Below are 26,183 nucleotides of genomic sequence, written 5' to 3'. Positions count from 1 at the left end.
TTACTTTTGTAGATTTACATGTATTTTTATTTGCGTTAATTACTCAACAATCAACATCGCAACTGCATTGTTAATCAAATATGAAACAAATTTAATGAGGAACAGGTGGTTTTTAGCCCGAACCAAGTAGTTTCCAATCATGTCCGTAATACGGACTCCGTATTACGGACAGTATGCGATACGCTACTTAAAGGATCAACCACTGAACCGATTTTGACCAACTTACGATTAACATTAAAGCGTCAATCGCAAAACTTAGTTGGATATAAAAATGGGTATAATTGAGGATGAGTCCAATGGTACAAGGAGTCATGCTGGTTTTAGCAGTCAATTGGAAAGGTAAAAATTTTACAGGGGAAATTGATACCTAATAAAATGCCACTTTTGTAAGACAGAGAAAATGATTGGCTCGGGCTATATCACGTCTGCACGTAAAGTTTATAATTTTTATCACCATCATTGAATTATAATCATTAGTTAGTAAGGAATGAGTGGATTTCTGACATAGTAAGTTAATGGTTAATATTAGGAATGGTCACATTCAAAAATGTTAAAAAATGCCACAGTCACTGGAATAATATTAACTCTGAAGGTTAGTCTGAAACTCGGGGCATATAAAATTTATGCGACGATGTTTGGCGTTCCAATTTATAAGGCGACCTGGCAGACTCGATCATCGCAGCAGGACACGGAGTAATTTTCTGCTGGATGTACTGTTTTTGATAACTGGAACTCCCAGTCTCTGCTGAGAATGAGCCCAAAGAAATGCTGGACTGCTGAGTGGAACGGACTGGGACGACGCGCTCCTTGATTTGATAATGACCATAGGTTTTCGAAGAGGCTTGGCCCTCAAAAGAACCTTTTCCTAGGGTCAAGTTGTCCGAATGGACAATTTTCTGGGCTCTCATTCCACCCGAATAGCCAATGTTGTGTTGGATAACTTGAGATGAAGATGATGAAGACTGAACCTGACTTCGAGACTGATTTGACTGTATTTGCGACTGCTGTTGATTGTGACTGTAGGAGTATCGCTGAGCATCATGCGAGGATATGACATTTCTTGACCCCTGATTTCCCGAAACCATTCTGGCACTTGCAAGAGTATTGTTATTACTAGTATTTGCGTAATTGTTGGACGCGTGGGAATGGACAGCGCATTGCCCAGAAGTGGCCCCGTATGCTGCTGAAGAGGATGATGCTAATCTACGCTCTGTGTTGATGGAATCACTTTGACCTATCAATGTTTGACTTCGGTTATGATTTTGTGTTCCAGAAGCTTGGTTTACGTTGCTCCCAGAAGTAGCTCTTAAGCTAGACGCAAACGCAGTATTGGTCACAGCGTCTCCACCACTGGCCGCCCCTGCTGCGGACTCGGTTCCATTGATAGTGGTCACTTTTGTCTGACCTAAAGTTGAGCCCGTCAGTTGCTGTGTCGACCGAGACTCAGATATGGCTTGAGACTTAACATTACTGGACAACTGCTGTTGTTTACTGCTTGTTGCTGCAGAGGAAGAACTAATTTCTTGCTGCTGTGTCGTTGATCTTTGCTCTGATTTTGCTAAACTGCTCGTAATTTCTTGTTGATGACGCTGCTGGGAACTTATCTGCTGTTGTGATTCTAAACTTTTCATAGACGACATTTCACTCGTACGTTGAGAAGTGGGGGTTTTTGTAGAAGTGGTCGTAGTTGTCGTGATTATTTCTCCGGTGTGTGGGTCATTTCTTTTGGTCACTGTGACCTCTCTGGTAACTTGCACCTCTTTGGTTCCCTTCTGATTGGCACGAAGTTGGGACGAAGTCATTTGGGAGGATTGTTGAGAGGATGCTAGGTGGGTGCTGCTACTGGTAGTCCCAACTGTCTTGTCCTGACTCGAGGAGGTCTGAATTTGTGTTGCAGATGATCCAGTCTTTTGAACGTCGTTCAAAACCATGGACTGGTCATATGCCGATTTGGCGGACATTGATTGAGATAATAATTTCTGCTCAGTGGAACGATCGGATGATACTCGTGTTTCTGCAGCATTTGTTGTACGAGATTCTATGGATTTGTTGACAGTCATGTGACCATTTTCAAGGTTTCGATTTTCGACGGTTGTGCGTTTCGCAGTCGTAGTCCTTTCAAATCTGGCATCACCAATGTCATCACCTAGTATAATCTGGGAACTGGTTTGCTTTCTGACCACTCCAGATGAGCTCTCTTTGGTCAATTTCGACAAGCGAGTATCGGAACTTGACTGGTGTAATGACTTTTGTGTCGTCATGAGCTGCATTTCCCCTTCGCCGACCTTCAAGTTATCAGATCGTTTCACGACGAGGGCTCGTTCTCCCTTTGTCAATGTCGCTTTTTTATTGACAAAATCAATTTTTCCTTCCATCTTCAAATTGTCTTGGTGCTTCTTCACATCGTATCTTTCACCTTTAGGGACCACTTGATCTTTCTTTGGAGAGTAAAAGTCGCCGGTCATTTTTAAATTATCTTTAGGAATTTTAATTGGAGAGCGGTCGCCTTTGAGCGGAATATTCTCCTTGGGTCTGTCATAGAAGCTCCCTGAAAACATGCACACACGTGACCAATTGGTAAGTGGTTAATAGTTCACAATACGGCAATCACTGGATGCATACCTTCTGGGTGTAATGTGTCTTCAGGTTTTATAGGCGCCCTCCTTTCACCCTTTGGTACGGTACCGATAACTCGACTAGTAAATTCACCTGAAATATGAATCAAAATTTATTAAACAGTATTCTACTAACGACACATTGTGCTGGTGCAAGAAATTAACCCCAAAGTAAAGACGAATCTACAGTAATATTGCTACATATATACTATAGTAAGCGTAGACTATGGTGCAAAAAGTAAGTGCGGTCGAACATGCAGATTGAGAACAAACAACACATGCAGTTGCTTAAGGTGAGACGTGATTTGATAGTGCTGCTGCTCGGAATTAAAAGTACAACCTCTATAGTCCAAGCTTCTCTTGTCACGTTTACGGTGTTGACCCAAGTTGTTGTTTTGTAAGTCTTCTGTAATATTTTTTTGATTGATTGGAGGAAAGAGTTGTTGCTGTCTCCCATAATCGCCTATAGAATTCAGTTGCAAGTCTTCGTCTTGGGGGGAAATTCGTCCCACTAGATACAGATGATCCTTAAATCTCATAGAGTCCAATCGACTCATATCAGGCATGCTATGATCCTCGGGCAACTTACTTTCCCATTCATTACCGTCACCAAGATCAAGGTTGTTTGCATCGCCGTAAAATCTTTCCATGTGCTCAAACTGAGATGTGACCCCGTCATTGAAGGGAGACAATGAATCTGAGTAATCTGAGAAAGTGGGGGACTGTCTGCTAAAAATGATTGGTGAAAATGTCCGATTTTCATATCTGATAAGAGGAGCAACGGCCAAGTTATCCTTTGGTTTTATCAACGTTCTCCGTTCAATTAATGGAGATGAGATGAACGGGCTAGAGTAGAATTTCTTGTTATTAGAAAAGTCTAGGTCACCCTCAAGCCTTAAAGTTGATGCATGCTTCTTTGGGTCGTAGCGTTCTCCCTTCGTGAATCGAATATCGTTTGTACTCACGGGAAAATACATATCTTCAGAATCTGCAGAATGAAGAAAGGCAGAGCGGTTATGGCAAAGCTTTCAAAGTTAGTACGAATAAACGAGGTTATCAGTTAGGCAAATACAATTAGAAATGCGGACAATACATTGAAAACAACAGCAAAGATTTTTTAACCCGATCGAACCATCTATGTCAGATTCCAAATAGTATTATAAATACGTACCAAAACAGAAAATGGGGAAAGTTTTACCTTCTACTTTGAGGTTGTCTTGATGTCTCTTGATTTCAGCCCGTTCACCACGGATAATGGTAGTTTTTCTCGTATCAGTGTACATTTTACCTAAGAAAATTCAAACATTAAATTAAATGGAGAAAGTAAGATGCTGGAAACATGAAGCATTGCAACAATAAAATACATAACCGAAACACAACGTTACATTAAAAAGAACGAAGGCGACAACGGAGGTACACGTATTACAAAGCGTTCAAGTCCAATGTTGTATATTAAATACCAGGCAGAGATAAAGGTGTCGTCCAGCTTAGTCCATACTATCAAGTTGTAACTGATGTACGTGCACAAGCAAGGTGTGCAACTTAACGTCAACGATACCCACAACCATGAAAAACTATTTGTGTGACTTTAGGGTGGTGTTAATATTGGTGTAGAAAGATTTTTAATAAAAATAAAACTTTTAAAACTACTGAAAAAAATATATATTTAAGTGTTAATGGCCCTAAATATCAAACTTGCAGTAAACAAAAACCACCTTCCATCTTGAGATTATCCAACGGACGTTTAACATCTGCCCGATCGCCCTTAAGTGGACCTCCCTGCTCTGGTCGTTGATAGAACTCTCCTTCCGGAAACAAATTGTCTCCATGCTTAATCGGTTTTGCCTTCTCTCCAGGTTGGACAGATTCCTTCAGCGGTTTGTAAAATTCTCCTATGATGCAGAAAAATAAGTTTCATCCTTTTCATGTCCGTTCAATTTCAAAATTCAATTATTTAAGTTACCTTCGGGTTTGAGATTATCGACGGGTTTCTTCACATCCGCCCTTTCACCTCTCAATGGCGTTCCTTGTTCAGGACGTTGGTAAAAGTCACCTTCTGGATGAAGGTTATCGAGTTGTCGAATTGGTTTTGCTTTCTCTCCAGGTTTGACGGACTCCTTCAGTGGCTTGTAAAATTCGCCTACAATGACAAACAATTGACTTTATGCACCACTAAAATTCAAATGCATTCAATTCTTAAAATTTCAAATGCATTTTTTACTTACCCTCAGGCTTGAGATTATCGACGGGTTTCCTAATATCGGCTCGGTCCCCCTTGAGAGGGGCACCTTGGTCGGGTCTCTGGTAAAATTCTCCTTCAGGGAACAAATTGTCTAGTTGTCTAATAGGCTTTGCTTTTTCCCCTAGCTGGACAGACTCTTTGAGTGGCTTATAAAATTCGCCTGCAAAATTGGATTTCGAATAAATAATTAACATATCAACTTTTACACTGAATTCATAGTTTCCTTGCGCATAGTAATTGAACTTTGTACCTTCAGGTCTGAGGTTATCCACGGGTTTCTTCACATCCGCCCTTTCACCTCTTAATGGCGTTCCTTGTTCAGGTCGTTGGTAAAATTCTCCTTCAGGGTACAAATTGTCGGCCTGTCGAATAGGTTTGGCCTTCTCTCCAGGCTGGACAGACTCCTTCAGCGGCTTGTAAAACTCACCTATAATAAAGAAAAAAATGTTATGCTTATTATGTGCGGCTAAGTATTAAAATGCTATTTTTCAATCAACCTTCAGGTCTTAAGTTATCGACGGGTTTCTTAATATCGGCTCGATCTCCTCTGAGGGGAGCTCCTTGTTCAGGGCGTTGATAAAAGTCACCTTCTGGATGCAAATTGTCCAGCTGTCTAATAGGTTTGGCTTTCTCTCCAGGTTGGACCGATCCCTTTGGTGGTTTATAAAATTCGCCTGAAAAATATTAATTTCAGTTGCATCGGTGCGACTTTCACAAAGAATATTACGTATCACTAATTATAACGTTGGCAAACCGTACCCTCAGGTCGGAGATTATCGACGGGTTTCTTCACATCAGCCCGTTCCCCCTTAAGAGGGGCCCCCTGGTCGGGCCTCTGGTAGAATTCTCCTTCAGGGAACAAATTATCAAGTTGTCTAACAGGCTTTGCTTTCTCTCCTGGTTGGACAGACTCTTTGAGTGGTTTATAAAATTCACCTGCAAAATTGGAGTGAGAAATGAATATTACAAGTTCCAATTTACAACTTTCACGGTGAATTTATATTTCATTGAACTACTTACCCTCAGGTCTAAGGTTATCGACGGGTTTCTTAATATCGGCTCGATCTCCTCTAAGGGGAGCTCCTTGTTCAGGGCGTTGATAAAAGTCACCTTCTGGGCGTAGGTTGTCAGGCTGTTTCACAGGTTGCCGTCTTTCGCCAGGTTGCAACTGTTCCTTTGGTTTCTTGTAAAATTCACCTATTGCGTTGGGAAATTTTATACTCAAATTTTAAAAATCTCGTGTTAGCGGAAGCCAAGTGTTACCTTCGATGACCAAATTGTCAGCATGCCGAATAGCTTCACTCTTCTCTGAGCGAACGTGCTGATAATCCACCATGGAGGAAGTGATGTTCTGGATGCTACCCTCCATGCGGATATTATCTTCGTGAATTACTTTATCTGCTCGGACTCCTCGAACCCATTGGTCTGTTTTTTCACGCTGCACAAATTCTCCTTCAGGGTGCAGATTATCCACTGGTCTCTTCACATCTGCTCGATCTCCTCTGAGGGGTGCTCCTTGTTCAGGACGTTGATAAAATTCACCTTCTGGATGCAGATTGTCAGGCTGTCGAATTGGTTTGGCTTTCTCTCCGGGTTGGACAGATTCCTTCAGCGGTTTATAAAATTCGCCTGGAAAGTATTAAATAAATTAACATTAGGCTGGTACAGTTCAGACCTTCACAATAAATGAAACACATAACGTTAAGCGTAATATTTTGAGCCCATACCCTCAGGTCGAAGATTATCGATGGGTCTCTTTACATCTGCTCGATCCCCCTTGAGAGGGGCGCCTTGTTCCTGACGTTGATAAAATTCGCCTTCGGGGTACAAATTATCGGCCTGTCGGATAGGCTTTGCCTTCTCTCCAGGCTGGACAGGCTCCTTCAGCGGCTTGTAAAACTCACCTAATGAAAACAAACTTGTGCTTATTGTGTGCGGCTAATTGTTAAAATGCAGTTATTAAATTTACCTTCCGGCCTTAAGTTATCAACCGGTTTCTTAATATCCGCTCGATCCCCTTTGAGGGGAGCTCCTTGTTCAGGGCGTTGGTAAAAGTCACCTTCTGGATGAAGATTGTCGACTTGTCGAATTGGTTTTGCCTTCTCTCCCGGTTTAACGGACTCTTTCAGAGGTTTATAAAATTCGCCTGCAAAAATTGATATTTTTTATCACAATTTTGTTCTGGTAGTGAACGAGAGCTCTCAGGTTTAGATCATACCTTCGGGTCTGAGATTATCCACGGGTTTCTTAACATCAGCTCGTTCTCCTCTAAGGGGAGCTCCATGTTCAGGACGTTGGTAAAATTCTCCTTCAGGGTACAAATTATCGGCCTGTCGGATAGGCTTTGCTTTTTCTCCAGGTTGAATCGATTCCTTCAGTGGTTTATAAAATTCACCTATCATGATGCCGAAAAATAAGTGTCAAGCTTATATGCCGTTACTTCCAAAACTCAATTATTTAATTTACGAGTCCTATTTAACCGATAATAATTTAATACTTTTTGCGACAATAATTAATACTTTTTTCGGTAATACTTCCTCTAATCCAAGTTGACCATAATTGAGAAACAATCATTTCTTGAGAGAAACGCAAACTTATTTGTTGTTGACCAGCTAAAGCTTCCATTTGTGGTTGGCTACGAATCGATAAAATTAGTTAAGGTTTTTGAATTTTACATTTTAGGGCGATCTGAACTTATCTTACGACTTCTTGCAAAATAGAGTACTTATGGCAAATGAAATACTTTTTAAGAGTAAAGAAATATTTCTGCAAAAGTACTTATTATGGTTGAGATTAGTATTAAATTACGATCAGTCAAACATCAGCCTTTAATTTACCCTCCGGTTTAAGATTATCGACGGGTTTCTTCACATCTGCTCTTTCCCCTCTTAACGGAGCTCCTTGTTCAGGCCGTTGGTAAAAGTCACCTTCTGGATGAAGGTTATCGAGTTGTCGAATTGGTTTTGCCTTCTCTCCTGGTTTAACGGATTCCTTCAGTGGCTTATAAAATTCGCCTACAATGCCAAATAATTGATTTTATGCGCCATTAATTTTTAAACTTTCAAGTCCATTTTTTACTTACCCTCAGGCTTGAGATTATCGACGGGTTTCCTAATATCGGCTCGGTCCCCCTTGAGAGGGGCACCTTGGTCGGGTCTCTGGTAAAACTCTCCTTCAGGGTATAAATTGTCGAGTTGTTTAATAGGCTTCGCTTTCTCCCCTGATTGGACAGACTCCTTCAGCGGCTTATAAAACTCTCCTTCAGGGTATAAATTGTCGAGTTGTTTAATAGGCTTTGCTTTCTCTCCTGGTTGTACAGACTCTTTAACTGGCTTATAAAATTCGCCTAGAAAATTGGAGTTCCCAATGCATAATTAGCGTCTCAACTTTTACAGTGAATTCATATTTCCCTGGCACATGAACTTCGTACCTTCGGGTCTGAGGTTATCGACGGGTTTCTTAATATCGGCTCGATCTCCTTTGAGAGGGGCGCCTTGTTCAGGACGTTGATAAAATTCTCCTTCAGGGTACAAATTATCGGCCTGTCGAATAGGCTTTGCTTTCTCTCCTGGTTGTACAGACTCTTTGAGTGGTTTATAAAATTCGCCTGTGGAACATTAATTTGAGTTGCACTGTTGCCGTTACGACTTTCCAATGAATGGTAGGTTTTATTAACTAATCGTAACATTAGCCATAGCCAACCATACCTTCAGGTCTGAGGTTATCAATGGGTTTCTTCACATCCGCCCTTTCACCTCTTAATGGCGTTCCTTGTTCAGGGCGTTGGTAAAATTCTCCTTCAGGGTACAAATTATCGGCCTGTCGAATAGGTTTGGCTTTTTCCCCTGGTTGCACAGACTCCTTCAGCGGCTTGTAGAACTCACCTGTAATAAAGAAAAAAATGTCATGCTTATTATGTGCGGCTAATTATTAAAATGCTATTTTTCAATCTACCTTCAGGTCTTAAGTTATCGACGGGTTTCTTAATATCGGCTCGATCTCCTCTGAGGGGAGCTCCTTGTTCAGGGCGTTGATAAAAGTCACCTTCTGGGCGTAGGTTGTCAGGCTGTTTCACAGGTTGCCGTCTTTCGCCAGGTTGCAACTGTTCCTTTGGTTTCTTGTAAAATTCACCTATTGCGTTGGGAAATTTTATACTCAAATTTTAAAAATCTCGTGTTAGCGGAAGCCAAGTGTTACCTTCGATGACCAAATTGTCAGCATGCCGAATAGCTTCACTCTTCTCTGAGCGAACGTGCTGATAATCCACCATGGAGGAAGTGATGTTCTGGATGCTACCCTCCATGCGGATATTATCTTCGTGAATTACTTTATCTGCTCGGACTCCTCGAACCCATTGGTCTGTTTTTTCACGCTGCACAAATTCTCCTTCAGGGTGCAGATTATCCACTGGTCTCTTCACATCTGCTCGATCTCCTCTGAGGGGTGCTCCTTGTTCAGGACGTTGATAAAATTCACCTTCTGGATGCAGATTGTCAGGCTGTCGAATTGGTTTGGCTTTCTCTCCGGGTTGGACAGATTCCTTCAGCGGTTTATAAAATTCGCCTGGAAAGTATTAAATAAATTAACATTAGGCTGGTACAGTTCAGACCTTCACAATAAATGAAACACATAACGTTAAGCGTAATATTTTGAGCCCATACCCTCAGGTCGAAGATTATCGATGGGTCTCTTTACATCTGCTCGATCCCCCTTGAGAGGGGCGCCTTGTTCCTGACGTTGATAAAATTCGCCTTCGGGGTACAAATTATCGGCCTGTCGGATAGGCTTGGCTTTTTCTCCTGGTTGCACAGACTCCTTCAGCGGCTTGTAGAACTCACCTGTAATAAAGAAAAAACTGTCATGCTTATTATGTGCGGCTAATTATTAAAATGCTACTTTTTCAATCTACCTTCAGGTCTTAAGTTGTCCACTGGTTTCTTAATATCGGCTCGATCTCCTCTAAGGGGAGCTCCTTGTTCAGGACGTTGGTAAAATTCACCTTCTGGATGCAAATTGTCAAGCTGTCGAATTGGTTTGGCTTTCTCACCCGGTTTAATCGACTCTTTCGGTGGTTTATAAAATTCGCCTACAATTCCATGCAATTGCTCATTTGTGGGGCCTATTTTCAAAATTTCAAAATTCATGTTTTACTTACCCTCAGGTCGGAGATTATCGACGGGTTTCTTCACGTCAGCTCGTTCCCCTCTGAGAGGGGCCCCTTGGTCGGGTCTCTGGTAAAAGTCACCTTCAGGGTATAAATTATCCGACTGTCTAATAGGCTTTGCCTTTTCTCCAGGTTGGACAGACTCCTTACGTGGCTTATAAAACTCACCTGAAATTACAAAATTGTAACACTTATCGTGCGTTATTAATTGCTAAGATGAAATTATTTAATCTACCTTCAGGTTTCAGATTATCGATGGGTTTCTTCACATCCGCTCTTTCCCCTCTTAACGGAGCTCCTTGTTCTGGGCGTTGGTAAAATTCTCCTTCCGGGTACAAATTATCCGATTGTCTAATAGGCTTTGCCTTCTCTCCAGTTTGAACAGATTCCTTCAGTGGCTTATAAAATTCACCTACAATACCAAATAATACCTTACCGCTCCGCTTAATTCTTAAAATCTCCAAACGCATTTTGCGACATACCTTCGGGCTTCAGGTTATCGACAGGTTTCTTAATATCGGCTCGATCTCCTTTGAGAGGGGCGCCTTGGTCGGGTCTCTGGTAAAACTCTCCTTCAGGGTACAAATTATCGGCTTGTCTAATAGGCTTTGCTTTCTCTCCTGGTTGTACAGACTCTTTGAGTGGCTTATAAAACTCGCCTGGAAAATTGGATTTCGCAGTGAACAATTAACAACTCCCCTTTTACGGTGAATTCATATTTTCCTGGCACATAATAATTTAACTTCGTACCTTCGGGTCTGAGGTTATCGACGGGTTTCTTAATATCAGCTCGATCACCTTTTAGGGGGGTCCCTTGTTCAGGTCTTTGATAAAATTCTCCTTCAGGGTACAAATTATCGGACTGTCGAATAGGCTTTGCCTTCTCTCCAGGCTGGACAGACTCCTTCAGCGGCTTGTAAAACTCACCTAATGAAAACAAACTTGTGCTTATTGTGTGCGGCTAATTGTTAAAATGCAGTTATTAAATTTACCTTCCGGCCTTAAGTTATCAACCGGTTTCTTAATATCCGCTCGATCCCCTTTGAGGGGAGCTCCTTGTTCAGGGCGTTGGTAAAAGTCACCTTCTGGATGAAGGTTATCGAGTTGTCGAATTGGTTTTGCCTTCTCTCCCGGTTTAACGGACTCTTTCAGAGGTTTATAAAATTCGCCTGCAAAAATTGATATTTTTTATCACAATTTTGTTCTGGTAGTGAACGAGAGCTCTCAGGTTTAGATCATACCTTCGAGTCTGAGATTATCCACGGGTTTCTTAACATCAGCTCGTTCTCCTCTAAGGGGAGCTCCATGTTCAGGACGTTGGTAAAATTCTCCTTCAGGGTACAAATTATCGGCCTGTCGGATAGGCTTTGCTTTTTCTCCAGGTTGAATCGATTCCTTCAGTGGTTTATAAAATTCGCCTGTGAAACAGTTATTAGAGTTACACTATTTCGACTTTCACAATTAATGGTAGCTTTCACTAAATAACTAAGCATAACATTAGTAAACCGTACCTTCAGGTCGGAGGTTGTCAATGGGTTTCTTCACATCCGCCCTTTCGCCTCTTAATGGCGTTCCTTGTTCAGGACGTTGGTAGAACTCTCCTTCTGGATGTAAATTGTCGAGCTGTCGAATTGGTTTAGCTTTCTCTCCTAATTGGACTATTTCCTTCAGCGGTTTGTAAAATTCACCTTTAAAATATTAAGTTAATTGCATTTATACTATTTCGAGCTTCACAATAAATGGTATCTATCACTAAGCATAGCATTTGCAACCATACCCTCAGGTCGGAGATTATCGACAGGTTTCTTGATATCGGCTCGATCCCCTTTAAGAGGGGCGCCTTGGTCGGGTCGCTGATAAAATTCGCCTTCAGGGTACAAATTATCGGACTGTCGAATAGGCTTTGCTTTCTCTCCAGGTTGAACGGACTCTTTCAGTGGTTTATAAAATTCGCCTGGAAAATTGGAGTTGGAAACGAATGCATTACGACTTTCACGGTGAATTTATGTGTCCATTGAGCATGATAATTAGATTTCTAACCTTCAGGCCTAAGATTGTCCACGGGCTTCTTAATATCGGCTCGATCTCCTCTGATAGGGGCGCCTTGTTCCGGACGTTGATAAAATTCTCCTTCTGGGCGTAAGTTATCGAGCTGTCTGATTGGCTTAGCTTTTTCTCCTTGTTGCACGGTATCCTTCGGCGGCTTATAGAACTCGCCTGTAGAATAATTGAGATTGTTATTATTAAGACTTTACGAAGGTCTTGACGCCATCATCAAGATTTTGCACTATACCTTCAGGTCTGAGGTTGTCAATGGGTTTCTTCACGTCCGCTCTATCTCCTCTCAATGGAGCTCCTTGATCAGGGCGTTGGTAAAACTCACCTTCTGGGTGTAGATTATCGGACTGTCGAATAGGCTTTGCTTTCTCTCCAGGTTGGACGGACTCCTTTAGAGGCTTATAAAACTCACCTATAATAAATTTTAAAAATATCATGGCCGTTATGCTCGAATAATTGTCAAAATTAAAATTTTAAGTTTACCTTCCGGTCTTAAGTTGTCCACCGGTTTCTTAATATCGGCTCGATCTCCTCTTAGGGGAGCACCTTGATCAGGGCGTTGGTAAAATTCACCTTCTGGGTGTAAATTGTCTGGTTTTTTCGCAGGTTGTCGTCTTTCACCGGGTTGTACGGACGCTTTCACAGGTTTATAGAACTCGCCTGAACAGTTGTTTATGGATTAGAATAGCATACATGCAAAACCAGCCAATGTTCAATACTTTTGATACAATATGTAAAGTTTAAATCCTCATCAGACGGATGTTAGGTAATCTGGTTTGCACCAAATTTTTACAGAGTTTGATACATATTTATTCTTAAGCCCTGCGATAACGACAATTTATTGTCCCATGTGACCAGTCCTCAGGCCTTGAGCTTAAAAAGTCTGACCTCATTAAAAGTGTTCACTGATCTACTTTCGGGTTAGTAAAAATTGATCTGGTAAGCTTTATTTGGAAGTACTGCGAATTTTCAGTAAATATTTCTGGAGGATATATTTGATTTAAATTTATTTTATTTTGTTTTCGTTTTTATTTTTCTGTAATATATTTGACCTTGTCAATTACTTGACTTAAGGACTCGGTCACCTACTATCGGTATGATAAGCGGTGAATGAACCGTTAAAATAATAAAGGATACGTTATAATGCGCAATACATAATTTGTGCATAACATTTAACCAACTAACCTTCAACTTTCAAATTATCTGGATGTTTCACGGGCGAACGTTTCTCTCCCTTTGGAATCTGCAAAAAAAAATTCAGTCACAAAATCGTATTCATTGTTTCAAAATAAAAATTGTACTTCTTTTTCTGGGGACTTGTAAAATGGTCCTTCCTGTTTTAAATTATCAACGGGCTTCTTCATACTGTATCTATCGCCTCGAGTTGTAGCCGTGTAATCTGTTTGCGATGTGGTGATGCTATCAAATTGTCCTTCCATGTGAATATTATCTTCATGCACAACTCGTTCAGCCCTTTCACCTTTTTGCCATATTTCGGTTTTTCTTTGGTTGTAAAATTCGCCTGCAACAACAAACTTTGTCGATTAGCTATGGATTTTTGTGTCACTGAAATTTGCTGTCACATCACTTTTATGTACGAATTTACTGGCTATGTACATATAATTGGTATTTACTTATACAACTAAAATATTTAGTGCATTTAATTTTGTAATCTTTATTTTAATCTTTATTAAAAACTGGTTGTGAATTTAGGACTGATTAGATAAGCTTTGACTCAACTGCGGCATAATTGATACTGCATTTACATTGCACGACTTACCCTCTGGTCTCAAGTTGTCCACGTATTTCATTGGTTTGACCCTGTCGGCTTTTGGTGCTTCTTCCCTCACCTTCCCATAAAAAGGTCCTTCAGGATGCAGATTATCCTTGTGAAGAATGGGCGTGGACCTCTCCCCCTTCACAGTTCTGAACTGTTCCTTACTCGTCGTCGTGGTTTGCATGTCTCCCTCCATCTTGGTCCACGTGTTTTGTCTCTGCATCGTTGGTCTCTCCCCAGGACTGCTTTTTTCATAGTACTCACTTTTCGCCGTGGTTTCAAAGCTCATGTCACCCTCAGTCTTTGTGAACGTGTTGCGTCGAATTCCTCTCGTGGTGGAAGACCTCTTTTCGTCATAATCACTCCGATTGGTGCTAAGGTAGTTGGTGGAACTGGTCGAGTCCTCCACCCTTAAATTGTCTTCTCGCCTGATGGGAGTCTGGCGAGGATACACAATGTAAGTCGTGTCAAGAACCTGGTTTTTATTGTCTACTTGCTCCAAAAAGGTGGTAGCAGCGTGACGTTCATCTTCCACGGCGGTGGTAATCTTGTCATATTTGTCTCGGCTGTCGAATTTTGTTGAAACATCGTACGTGTCCTCAATCATTGCTGAACCAGTGACTCGATTCCTTTGATTTCTCATAATGAGTGCATTTCTTCGCTCTGACTCTGACATTTCTTCGTAACGGAAAGTTTGGATATCTGATGAAGTTGTCTTACTTTCGATTCTCTCATCAATTTCGACAGTGTCGGAGACTTTTGCAGATTTGATTTCTGTAATGGATTTCTCCACGTTTTCTGTCGTCTCCAGCCCAAGATCACTCAGTCGAACGATTCCACGTGAAATTTCTCTCTCCTGAATTTCTTTGACTCTCGCACCTCGCAGTGACGATTCAATGTTTACTCCGTAGACTGACGAGGACTGGGTCAAAGATTGGAGTTGAGCTTGAGCCAACTTTTGGTCTTCAGTTTGCTCCATGGATGACTTCGAATGGGTAACGACTGTGAGACCTTTGACATCTCCAAAGTCATGCGTCGTGCCCCCAGTCACGGTTTCAGTTCTGGAGCCTCGATACTCACCACGAATCCGATTTGAATCCAACTGCTGCTGTTGTCTCGCAATTTGTTCCGTGATTATGGAGGAAGATGAGGTGTCAATATTTTCACTCATGGATTGAATCATGGACTCTGATAGTTTGCTTGTCTGAGTGGATGATTTTTGCTGTTTGGTTGTCTCCTGGCCTGATAACTTGCTGGTCTTTGATGTGGTTGTGAATTGTCCTAATTGCTTCAGATCGTCACTCGACTGTTGAATTAGTCTCTGACTTTCACTAACATCAGAGGAAACATGGTCTTCAGAAACGTTAACAACCTTTCCACCTCGTAGCACAGTTCTGGATGTATGACTCGTTGAATATGGGCTTGGACCAGCACCACTGTCGTACACAACGGTCTTGGATTTAGTTAAAATTTCGCCATCGCCTCCAGCATGCCTACCTTCGGATGTAGACTGGGCAAATTCGGAACGGCTTTTGGTAGTGCCTTGGTTATTGGTGGTGGATTCACTGGAGTAGATATTTTGTTGCATGGAAGTGTACCCGGACTGACTAACGTCGACATTATCAGTCACCATTTTGGAGGACGAGGAGTCCCCATACAGTGATTGGTGAAATGTTGCAAGCTCATCCTCATAGCCGAGCACATCGCCTTCGACAAAGACAGATTCCATTTTGCCCCCACGAAGAATTCTCTTCGTCGTCCCTGGACCACGGACAAGTTTCCGCATGGAGCTGGAATCTTCAGATCGTAAGCGTTGATCTGAAGATAATCCAGCTACTGTGTTCAGTGACTTATTGGTTTTCGATATTAATGTGGAATCTGACGACTTCAGGTCTGATTGTTGTTGGTCCGTGACGTAAAAACTACTACTTTCAGTGCTTGTTTTAGAGTCGGACATCATTTCACTGCGACTACTTTGTTGGACGGTTTCCATTGCATGGGCTGAAGAGCTGCTGGACATTTCTTGAGTTCCAGATTTACTGCTGGACGAGATAACAACGGCACCATCCGGACCCTTGGCCAGATTTTTCTCCAACTCGGAAAGACTTTCTGACGTGGAGACAATTTTTATCCCTTTGGCGTACAAATACTCATCCGGCACAGTCTCAAGTTTTCCTCCACGCAGCCGGGTTTTGGTGCCACGTTGCAGAGACAATGAAGCAGCATTGTCCAGAGAATACTCCATCTGTTCACCCCCCGTGGTCATTGAGGACGAGCTAAATTGCTGCTGATCCGAGGAAGACGAGGTCATCATAGCAGATGAACTAGTCTCAGCCTTCATGGAACTGCTCATCTCCTGCTTGGACGATGATGATTGTTGTTGGACGGTAGAAGTAGACGTTGAGGTTGAAAGACTTTGCTGCATTTGTTCATTAACGCTCTTGGAGGTCACTTGCCCATGATGCCCGCCTACTTCGCTGACCAAATGTGTCATTGATGAGTAGTCGCCACCTGATGTTGTTAGACTCAGGTTGCCATCATGTTTAAACCTGTGCATACGTATTTGGAGTTACATACGTGTGGCTGATTTTGATTACTGAAAACTATGACACGAGTTGGCATTACCTTTTGGTTTGCTCTGCTTGTTTCTTTTGAAATTCGTCACCGTAAGATGACACGAGGTCCATTTCACCTTCCAGTTGTAACGTGGTCTGACCTCGTTTAATCACAGATCCTCTTTCCACCTGCATTATTCATAAATATTTACTCTGGTCGACCAATGAAAAATTTACTGATCCAGAAAATAATGCATTTATTAAAGGATAAGCATACTTGGCTAAAGGTTTTATACTGCTCCCGACTTTCTGAACTCCCCGTTTCATGCGATCCGGACACAAGGTGTTCTTTGATATAGTCAATCTTAAAGTCATTGTGAGGACATCGATGACCCCTGCAAAGTATGGATATATAGATCATCAGATTTACTTGTATTGTACCTACGTAAAGGTTTGTAGCAATCTTTAGCATCCTCTATTTTCTTTAGTCGCAAAGGAAATAATGCAAGATTATGAACACTCATTAATTTCAAGACATATTTACACCAGTCATTCATAGTACAACAATGAAATCCATTTGAAGAGACCCCTCTTGATACGAGTCAGCATTGAGAAACAAATTATTGTTAGTGTGCTGATAGTATGCATACGAATGTACGTATGCAGATGCATCTTTAAAATATGAAACAAGACTTTCAGTTGGCATTATGTTTTTACCAATCATTTCCAAAAATGGAGTTATGAAAGTTCTTTCAACTCTGATTGGTAGAGAAAAACTCATCAAACAAGTAATTTGCTGCAGTGGTAATACTGCTGCAGAATAATGCATAGTGGAGTGCATTATTGTGCCCAAAATACTTATGTTCATGCCTGACATCAAATCGTTATTAATTATGGAGGGCATATTTGTTCAATGCAACGCCTTGCCTTCGTAAGCATGTGGCTGAAACGCTGAGAAAGTCAATGCTCCCCTTCGAAAATTGAATATTTCTTTCAATTGGTGCAAATGGTCATCGCTTAGACGAACTTTTTGTTGGCGCAGATTTCAATTATTATGATTGTACGCTGGCAAATAAAGTTTTCTTATTAGTGGTAATTGACATCTCTTGTGCTCATACGTATGAAAATGGCGTGGGTTTGGTTGATTGATACAGACGAGTACATATGCAGTATTCAGTTCAGCAAACTCCAGTCCAGTCTAACAGAGCAAGTGAATCAAGTAATTGCCTTACGACATTATCGCATGTCGACCAGACCTTTAGAATTTATGTATGCATACATATTTACAACTCGTTACAAACCGTGGATTTTGCAAGAATCGCAAACAATTTGCCAAAACCTGAAATACTTTATTTCGGATGAACACTGAATAGAATTCCTAAAACTTGGAACATAAATCAAACAATGCAGCAAAAAGTAAAACTTCCTGCCTCCTGAGTGCTTGGCTTGACTTGAGAATGACATCACCTTCTGAGTATGAATTGACCGAGGCTGTGCTGTCATATTTTGCTACGGAATAAATTGCAGGTACATATAACCAATCAATTTAACACCCTCACAAACCACGACGAGTCTCAACTAGCGAGCTCACTTTTTCTCATTCGAGTTCTACATTTGTCTATTGTTTGAGTATGAACAACTGCAGGAATGGGAAAACGAGTACATGTTTTAAAGAGATGATCGGCTGACGTGTTATCCGCCTCCCAATCTGCAAGTTTACGTCACCCTTCGAAATAACAATGTGCTCTACTAACGTATTGTTTTCTCAAAAACTAGCCACAACACTGCAATGAGACAAAGTAAGTAAATGTCTGCTGCAATTCGTGGCAAGTTGTGTGCATCCACTAATTTTCATGCCTCCATCACAATCAGCACTTATTGTGCAGTTATGTAACCAAAACAAATCCATAATAAAGGTCGAACAGCTTCTTGCAGCTCAAGTTTACGAGTCGCGTATTTAACTCGGGAGTTCGATAATTCGTCAAAAATCATGCAATATTTTGATCAACAAAAACACTTTGCATGCTGAGTAGGAATTTATATTGCGAGGCGCAGTCGTATAATTGTTTCCGGTAACCTTGCTGTGCATTTAATTAAGCTTCACTAAAGTATTGTAGGGAAAACTATGTACCTGATGCAAAAATATAGTGTCTCATTGTGTCACAAACTAAAAAATGATAGGTTGCAATACAGATGTTGCACTTGTTCTACGGATTTGTATTGATAAATTGTCGTTCATTTTCTATTCATTACATAATTTTTGTAGCAATGTAAGATAAATAAATTAGTATTTATCGCGAACTTGGGTTAATTGAAAATTGGAATTTGATGCAAATGACCCTTTGTTAAGTGTTGTGCGTATACAAGTATAAAAATGAGATGAAGTAAATGAGTACGTACAGAGTTGAACAAGATTGTGAAATGCTGGTTTCACACTTTTCCCTTTCATAATTATTAGTGGAGGGTTTACAACGAAGGGATGGATTTCATTCTTCTTCTGTTCTGTACATTTTTAATTGTTTGTCTGATAGCTGTCCATCCCACAACCACAATTGAATTGACCTGCCCAATAATTTAGAATGTTGTTGCGATTGACCACAAATCTCCGCTTGTTTTCAACACGCCTCTTCAGTTCTTACATGTCCGTTCGACAAAATGAAAAGTATTTTTATAAGAAGACCCTAACGCACCCTTATTTCTCAAAGTCCAGATTTGATGGACTTACATAAATATGTGCTGATCAACTGAAATTGGAGGAAAGTTGAATAACAACCAACAATCAGTTTTATTTGCGCTGATTTATTTATGTAAGCCTTATAATTATGATACATTCATCAAAACGCTCATTGACATTACACTACACACACTCTAATGCAATTGTGTTTTGCAACACAAATTGTCATTAGGCAACCAGTCAAAACTAGAGTTAAAGGCCAAGAAATAATAAAGGAGCGAATTTTGGAGCGTAGTTTGTTTCAATTTCTCCAAAAATGGTAATGGCAATTCCAAATTCTCAGATGCGAAAGTTAGGTCATACTTCACCTCACTTCGCCAAGTAACAAGTAATAAGCAGCCGGCGGTCTATGTGTCCACTCGTTAAGTAGTATGTACAATTTTGAATTTGCATTTGCCATTTATACCGGCCAGCCAGCTCTACGCCATTGTATCGCTGCAAATTTGAATAGCGTTTGACTCCAAATGAAGAAAGTGATGGTGAATTCATCCCATGTACACACAAAAGTGTTAGCTGTATGTACGTACAATGCATGAGGAATGCTTCCATAACACGGCAAATATAAAAATACCGAATAATAAACGAGGTTGTTGTTGTGCCAAAGTAAAACCAGATTTAAAAGACGACGTATAAAAATGTCCAATTCCACATTTGTCTTGTCATGTCGCCAGTGTGCTTGCAACGATATCTGCATACATACACATCCTCGTTTCGTAATACGTCGTCCAGCCATGTACATAATGTAATCCTCAATCTTGGTCGTTAATCCGCAGCAACGTGCAACGTTTTGCTGATGATGCCACTGCTGTCACTATTAATATTACAAGTCAACTCCACTTGAATTTCAAGGCTCAAGAAATTAGAAAGTAGGACGTTTTATTGCCTTCCAAGACCAAATGCATCTCCAATCTTGGTCACCCATCCAAGCCCAACAACATCGAAATATGATCCAACGCAAAGAATGACGGAATTGGACAAGTGTTTTAATACTTTGAAGTTCTTGTCAATAAGAAGGCAAACTTTGTGGCTTGTTTAAACTCAGATTTTGATTTTAATGGAAATTAGCAGATGAAAATACTAGACTGATGGTCTAACTTTACGCATACATGGACAGTGTCTCAATAAACTTATTAAAGCAATGTCTGATTGACATTTAATGTCAAAATGAAGGCATGAGAATCACTTTTTACTTTACACATGCTGCTCATCAAAGTTGGGGTACGCTTCATATTGTGCGTGTTCGCTTCTACCGCACTATAATCGAGTGCAGTAGGATTAATTGAGTTACGCCGAGTAATTTAAAGGTTGCAATCTCTTAAAATCATGTCTAAACCACGGCTTTAAGATATAATAAACCGAAACCAGCATCCAAGGCCAGTCTAATTGCAGGATTAGGAATTGTGAGATTTTTGCACCACAAAAAACCGTGACAAGTTCTGCTCCGCTGTACAACACTGCACAAACGTGAAGCCCAAGGGAATAATAATATATGTAACTCGGACATCATTTGTTATATAATGAATTGGGTGTGTTTTTATTAACTCTGTTTATGCACCACTACCACCGTTGTGTGTATGTCCAATGCAATTTTTGTACAATGGAGCAGTAGTGGGGTACGTTGTTTGTTGTTTTGCTCTCATAATTTACTGATAAACGCCGAGTATGTAATAGTAAGAACTGAACAAGTAAGTACCGACAGACTGGGAAGCATAATAAATCTAAAAAGGTGCACGTATAGTTTTACTATTGCTCGTAATAGGAACGACTCGCCTGAAGTTGTAAATCACGGTCTACCTGGCGCATTGTTATGTTCTGATACAATAAATAGCTTTTCTAGCTCCACCAGTCCAGCAGTAGGTCGTATGACCACGGAAACGAAAAAATAATGGTTTAATTCTGCATAAAGCTTCATAACGAAGTAATGCATATAGAGTAAAGTCGCTGTCTTTCTGGAGTAATAAATTAATTGGAGCTTCAATTTTTGCATACAATAAATCGTTGCCCATATCAATCGATCTTTTGGGTAAATGTACAATTAAATTGGTACGATCGACATATGAAAAATAAATGAATTCTTAAAAAAAAGCTTAGGTGAGGCTTGCTTAAAAGAGGAAAACAAGCTGTTATCATCGTGTACTAAAATAATATGCGAAGTCAATGCTCATCTCACGATTTATAATTTTTGGCAAATATAACAGCAAATTATATGCGTTTGGGACAATATACCTCGCCGTGGGCCGTGATTAAATGTTTGATATAAATATATCTTTTAATGATCATAGCTAAATTTGAACTATATTTAGCTATGATACGTATTGCAGTAATTAAACTTCGTTATTATTTGATTCTGTTATTTTTGATGACTTGCATGAATATGTTTCAAAAATCAGCCTACATATATTTGAAAAATTAAGTGTTCTGAACTATAATATTTTATATTATAAATAACCCACACTTCGTAAATTTGATCAGCAAGCGATTATTAATAACGAAATTAACTAAATCCCGCATCATTCCGTATGAATTATTTATCGACATTGGACACTAATAAATTTTAAAATATATTTTAATTCTTCGTATCACAAACTGGCCCACGGCGAGGCAAATTGTCCCAAACGCATATAATTTGCTGTTATATTTGCCAAAAATTATAAATCGTGAGATGAGCATTGACTTCGCATATTATTTTAGTACACGATGATAACAGCTTGTTTTCCTCTTTTAAGCAAGCCTCACCTAAGCTTTTTTTTAAGAATTCATTTATTTTTTTGTTTTTAAGCCTAAAAATAAGAGTCCCTCCCAAATTCACTTCACTATCCCCTATGGTATAGATGCATTGCATTGCATACCAAATTAATTATAACCTTTGAGTGCGGATGCGTTACATATCAGATAAATTCCCTATATGTAAGTGTAAATACACTGTAGAAATCTGGTATATTCAGGTAGGTATTGTTTTCTCAGTATCAAAGTTCCTGCGTGGTATTAAAATTATACCGGTCCGTAAAAATTTGCTGCCGATATGGTAAAACTTTAGTACGGAGCTATTACATGTTCTATTACACTCTTAAAAACCCGGTGTTAATCGTCACCAAACGGTGTGCGTATGTGACTTCACCGTGCGGTAATAAGGTGTCTCACCTAAAATTAACACTAGCTAGTGACAATTTGTCCCCATGCCTGGAAGATTTATCATCAGGCTGTGAAAAACATATCACCTTTTGGTTAAGTGGCATATGTACACCGTTTGGTTACGATTAGCACCGGGTTTTAAGAGTGTACATTCTTAACTTCAGTTAAGAGTGTGCATAAATATTAGATATACGCATAATATATGTAGATGTACATATTTCCATACGCCAGTACAGGTCTCAATTGTTTCACTTATGTTGGTTACTAATGGAAACCTCGTATTTAGGTATGCATGATAAGTAATGGAGGACTGCTAGAAGTAACGTAACTGGTTGCAGATACCACCAAGAAAAGTTTTTCATTTCTTATCCGATTTAGCTCGGGTTTGCTTTAAATGACGCGTTATAGATTTCTGCACATGAAAATCAGGGTCTCGCACTATCATTGCATGGAAGAAATGAATTTGCCAGTCGTTTGAAAGTTTAAAATCGATTTTAAATGCGTTAAAGTAAGATTGCCATGTCTCTAGACCTGACGGGCATCATCTACCCAGCAAGGTCTGCACGATTGTCTTTTACACCATTTTGATACGATTAGCCGTTTTGTCACAAACTTGAGTGGAACTTTGGGAGGGGGGGTCTGTTTGCATTCTTAGGCTTCGCCGTAACCATGCACTTTTTCATGTGGTCATGGTTACTATGCCTCACCTAAGAAAAATACAATTATGCTTACCCGCATGTACAAATTTCACAAATGCACTTTGGTTTGAGAAGAGTTTCATCCGGTTTCGAAGCAGCTTCAGTCTTCTTCTTTTTTTCCTTTGAAGATTTTGGAGACTGTGTGTCCTCCTTGATCACCATCTTGCTTTCTGTGTGGCACTTTTCAGGCGAATATGAACGTATTTCCGACACTTTAGTATAATATAAACCCTACAGTATGTAGATTGGACGGTTTGATCACAGTCAAATTTTTATGTATTGAAAGAAGCACTTTATTATTTATAGATAAGTTAGTAGCACAATTCCTTAAATTGTTCAAAATTTGCATGCAGTACGGATCACAGTCAGTCTTTCTTGAATTCGCTTCACGCCAATCCCTCGTAGTTCCAATACAATGAACTCTGCAATTGCGGTCAAGAAATCAACTCGATTAATCAATAGCGTATGTTGATTCACAAGTCACACAGAAATTCTCCACGCAAATATAATAAATCGTTATAGTTTTTCTGCCTAAAAACCCACGCTTACAAAATTCCGAAGTTCTTCAAGCGTGGATATTTCCCATATTGGCCGACTATTCTGTTGTACGTAAATATGTAACATGATTCCATGTATCGCCAACAAATCCTCTCTCGCCGGCATGAAGCGACAATTCAATTGAAATCTCAAACTAACTGCATGTGTCCTTACTTGTCGGTGTATTGAGTGCATGTAAAATATAGAATGTTTTGTCAAATATCTAGCCAGACGTCACCTTTCTGCTAGTTATGGAACAGATTTGGCACTGAATAATAAAACCGATTGGCTATGTATGTACATACAGGAGTGGTTTGGTTGCTTTATGTTTGGTTTGTCTTCTTAATGGTGAACTTCATGCAAAATTAAATACCACGAATAACCTTGCACTCTCGCTCGATGGCAGGTTAGCAAGCAAAACAATCGTTCCATGATGTAACGCAACCCGTCCGTCTGAACAGGAATGTTGATGGTGATGAGTTGAAATGAAATGGCAAGGGTGACAGCGTGACGGGTATTTTTTGGAATTTGTTTGCGCTGAGGTGAGCATATTTATTTACGGAAAAATGCATGCAAGTCATAACCAGGTCGAGCTCGCAGTTTGCATTGAATTGTTGGATGGATAAAAAACGAGCTGAAACACTTGACAAGGTTTAATTCGATAAGCGACTCGACTCGCATTTTGGTCAAGTGCAACTTGATAAGGAGGATGCCAATTGCTACCCCGGCTGCCTTTTACTAGACTTAAAGCAGAACTAGTACATTTACTATTTAAAAGTGTAAACGAATACATCAAAGACAACATGAAATGCAATTATGCAGTTTACATCTTACATAGCATGTACATAAGCATGATTCGTTGTTTTTAATTTCTTGTCATTCTGGTGCACACATATAAAAAATATACTTTCGCTTTCGTCTATCCTACTCACATCCTGCGAGCATGTCTTAGAAGACGCCACCCAAAATAATTCATCTCTTTGTATGTATGAGTTTAATTTAAATTTCTCTGGTGCAACACCGGCATAAAATTCTGCTAATTTAATTTTATCCTCAAAACTATCATAATATTTGCAAGGATGTAAAAATTACAAGAGTTTCTGGAATCGAGACAAATATTTACACACTTTTTTCGAACTTGAGCAGTGTTAGGCATATAAATATAAATAGCTATGCAACAATGTTACCGTACTATTCGAAAACACCTTCAGGCAGTTACGCACGCACAATCAAACGAACTCGAACAATAACGAGTAGAAAAAAAATCTGCAAAATAATTGAGAGAACTGTTCTGTTCAATGGTTCTGAGAAGACTGAATACTGAAGCCGTGCGTCGAAATAGCGACTAAATAAAGAAGTTTACAATCTTTACAAGTCGAATTAACATTTTCCATTGAACAGGTTGTGCAAGGAGTAAGCACGCTAAAAAGCGACTCCCACTCACTTTTAGCTTGCATCAGACGGACGTATGATCAAGAAGGCAAACATCACTTATCGTTGACTGCAATCAGTCTTGACTCGAGTGAAGCTCTCCTCTTATTCTCTATTTAATTTATCCTCCAACAATTCCGAGATTTTATTTTCCTTGCGACTCGCAAGGTAGACTTAAACATATTGTGATTATGTATCACCTCTCTGGCTTTGGTAGAATGAGAGAGTGCATAATAATGAATGCATGCATGTGCCTATATTTGGTGAGATTACTTGGCTGAAATGGATATTAAGTAAGAATTACATTGTTGGTTCTTCCTTTTACGAAGTTTTTAATGATATTGATATGATTCGAGTGAGTAAGACATGACGGCTTTCGTTTTAGTGCTAACCATTATCAATACATTTTAAGCCAGCCGAGTCTCAACTTTTGCTTTGTATGAAATCCACAAATGGAAATGACAGAATGTGGCACTTTGTAAACGTAATTTGTCAAATTCAATTAAAATGCGGGGATAATTTTCAAAACTGACGTTTTTAATAATGCATTACAAAATATACGTGTGTATATATCGTGTGATTTGATCTTAAGGATAAGATGACAAATTAAAAAAAATGAGACACCTGAAAATTATTTAGATGGAGAGAAAACCCACCCCGGACGAGGTGTAAAACTTTTAATAGTTTTGCAGGAAAACTATACGCAACGCATAAAAATAAAATAAAGGGATGTGACAAAATCAACGAACGATAACAACATGGAAATGATGCACTTATTTTTACACCGGAAATATAAACTGATAGAACGCCAAGTCTCTGGTGAGTAAATTATTTGGAGATTTTAAAGCGTGCATGTAAAATTTTAGGTTTAATATATGATGCATTGATTCTAAATTACTACGAAAACTGCAATCAATTCATCGCCAACGTTATTTCCTGTCAAGGCAAGTAAGGTTGGGAACCTTTTATAGAACGTTGTTCCTTTCGACTAGATTGTAATTTACTTGTTTTTTTTAATCCTCTTCTGATGGACACCCACACTCCACCTCCTCCGCCAGCGTGCGGTGCATTTATTGTACTGATGAATGAGATTTAGCACACCAATAAATAATACAATGCTTAATTAGTGCACTTTTTTGGACTGAGCCTTTAATGCAGGCTAGAGATGAACAATCCGTTGAAATACGGAGACGATACATAGATTCATAAAGCAAGCGATGATTCTTAGAGAATCTTGACC

General features: G+C 39.8%; 1 protein-coding gene across 18 annotated transcripts; it reads right to left on the bottom strand.

The window, feature by feature from the left end:
* On the bottom strand, positions 1–24,848 carry LOC110843556. Of its 18 annotated transcripts, XM_035848776.1 has the most exons (42): positions 24,705–24,846; positions 23,010–23,397; positions 16,689–16,806; positions 16,482–16,600; positions 13,860–16,405; positions 13,381–13,601; positions 13,265–13,322; positions 12,563–12,739; positions 12,315–12,491; positions 12,062–12,238; positions 11,799–11,975; positions 11,533–11,709; positions 11,263–11,439; positions 11,014–11,190; positions 10,772–10,948; positions 10,504–10,680; positions 10,257–10,433; positions 10,013–10,189; positions 9,767–9,943; positions 9,519–9,695; positions 9,055–9,420; positions 8,812–8,988; positions 8,565–8,741; positions 8,288–8,464; positions 7,940–8,203; positions 7,695–7,871; positions 7,076–7,252; positions 6,827–7,003; positions 6,585–6,761; positions 6,121–6,486; positions 5,878–6,054; positions 5,617–5,793; positions 5,355–5,531; positions 5,108–5,284; positions 4,841–5,017; positions 4,579–4,755; positions 4,331–4,507; positions 3,814–3,903; positions 3,205–3,603; positions 2,956–3,126; positions 2,623–2,709; positions 1–2,548 (listed from the first exon to the last, which is right to left on the bottom strand). In XM_035848776.1, the coding sequence occupies exons 2-42, from the start codon at positions 23,135–23,137 to the stop codon at positions 594–596; spliced, it is 11,667 nt and encodes a 3,888-aa protein (XP_035704669.1). In that variant the 5' UTR covers positions 23,138–23,397; positions 24,705–24,846; the 3' UTR covers positions 1–593. The 18 variants fall into 18 exon arrangements, 17 of the variants coding, with proteins under 17 accessions (XP_035704669.1, XP_035704667.1, XP_035704670.1 ...); XM_035848774.1 differs by having other exon boundaries at positions 2,956–3,603; XM_035848777.1 differs by having other exon boundaries at positions 2,956–3,603; positions 10,013–10,102.
* Positions 24,849–26,183: the final 1,335 nt, after the last annotated feature.

This window comes from Folsomia candida, unplaced genomic scaffold, assembly GCF_002217175.1.
Source record: "Folsomia candida strain VU population unplaced genomic scaffold, ASM221717v1 Fcan01_Sc002, whole genome shotgun sequence".
NCBI lineage: Eukaryota > Metazoa > Arthropoda > Collembola > Entomobryomorpha > Isotomidae > Folsomia > Folsomia candida.
Note: the sequence above shows the minus strand (reverse complement) of the source record. Positions and strands in the feature narration are given on the sequence as shown.

Coding starts and splice junctions, on each gene's coding strand:
- LOC110843556 (XM_035848774.1), bottom strand. CDS start 23,137: ATGGTGATCAAGGAGGACACACAGTCTCCAAAATCTTCAAAGGAAAAA. Junction 10,190..10,256: donor CGATAATCTGAAACCTGAAG/GTAGATTAAATA, acceptor TTGTAATTTCAG/GTGAGTTTTATAAGCCACGT. Junction 5,018..5,107: donor GGATAACCTCAGACCTGAAG/GTACAAAGTTCA, acceptor CCAATTTTGCAG/GCGAATTTTATAAGCCACTC.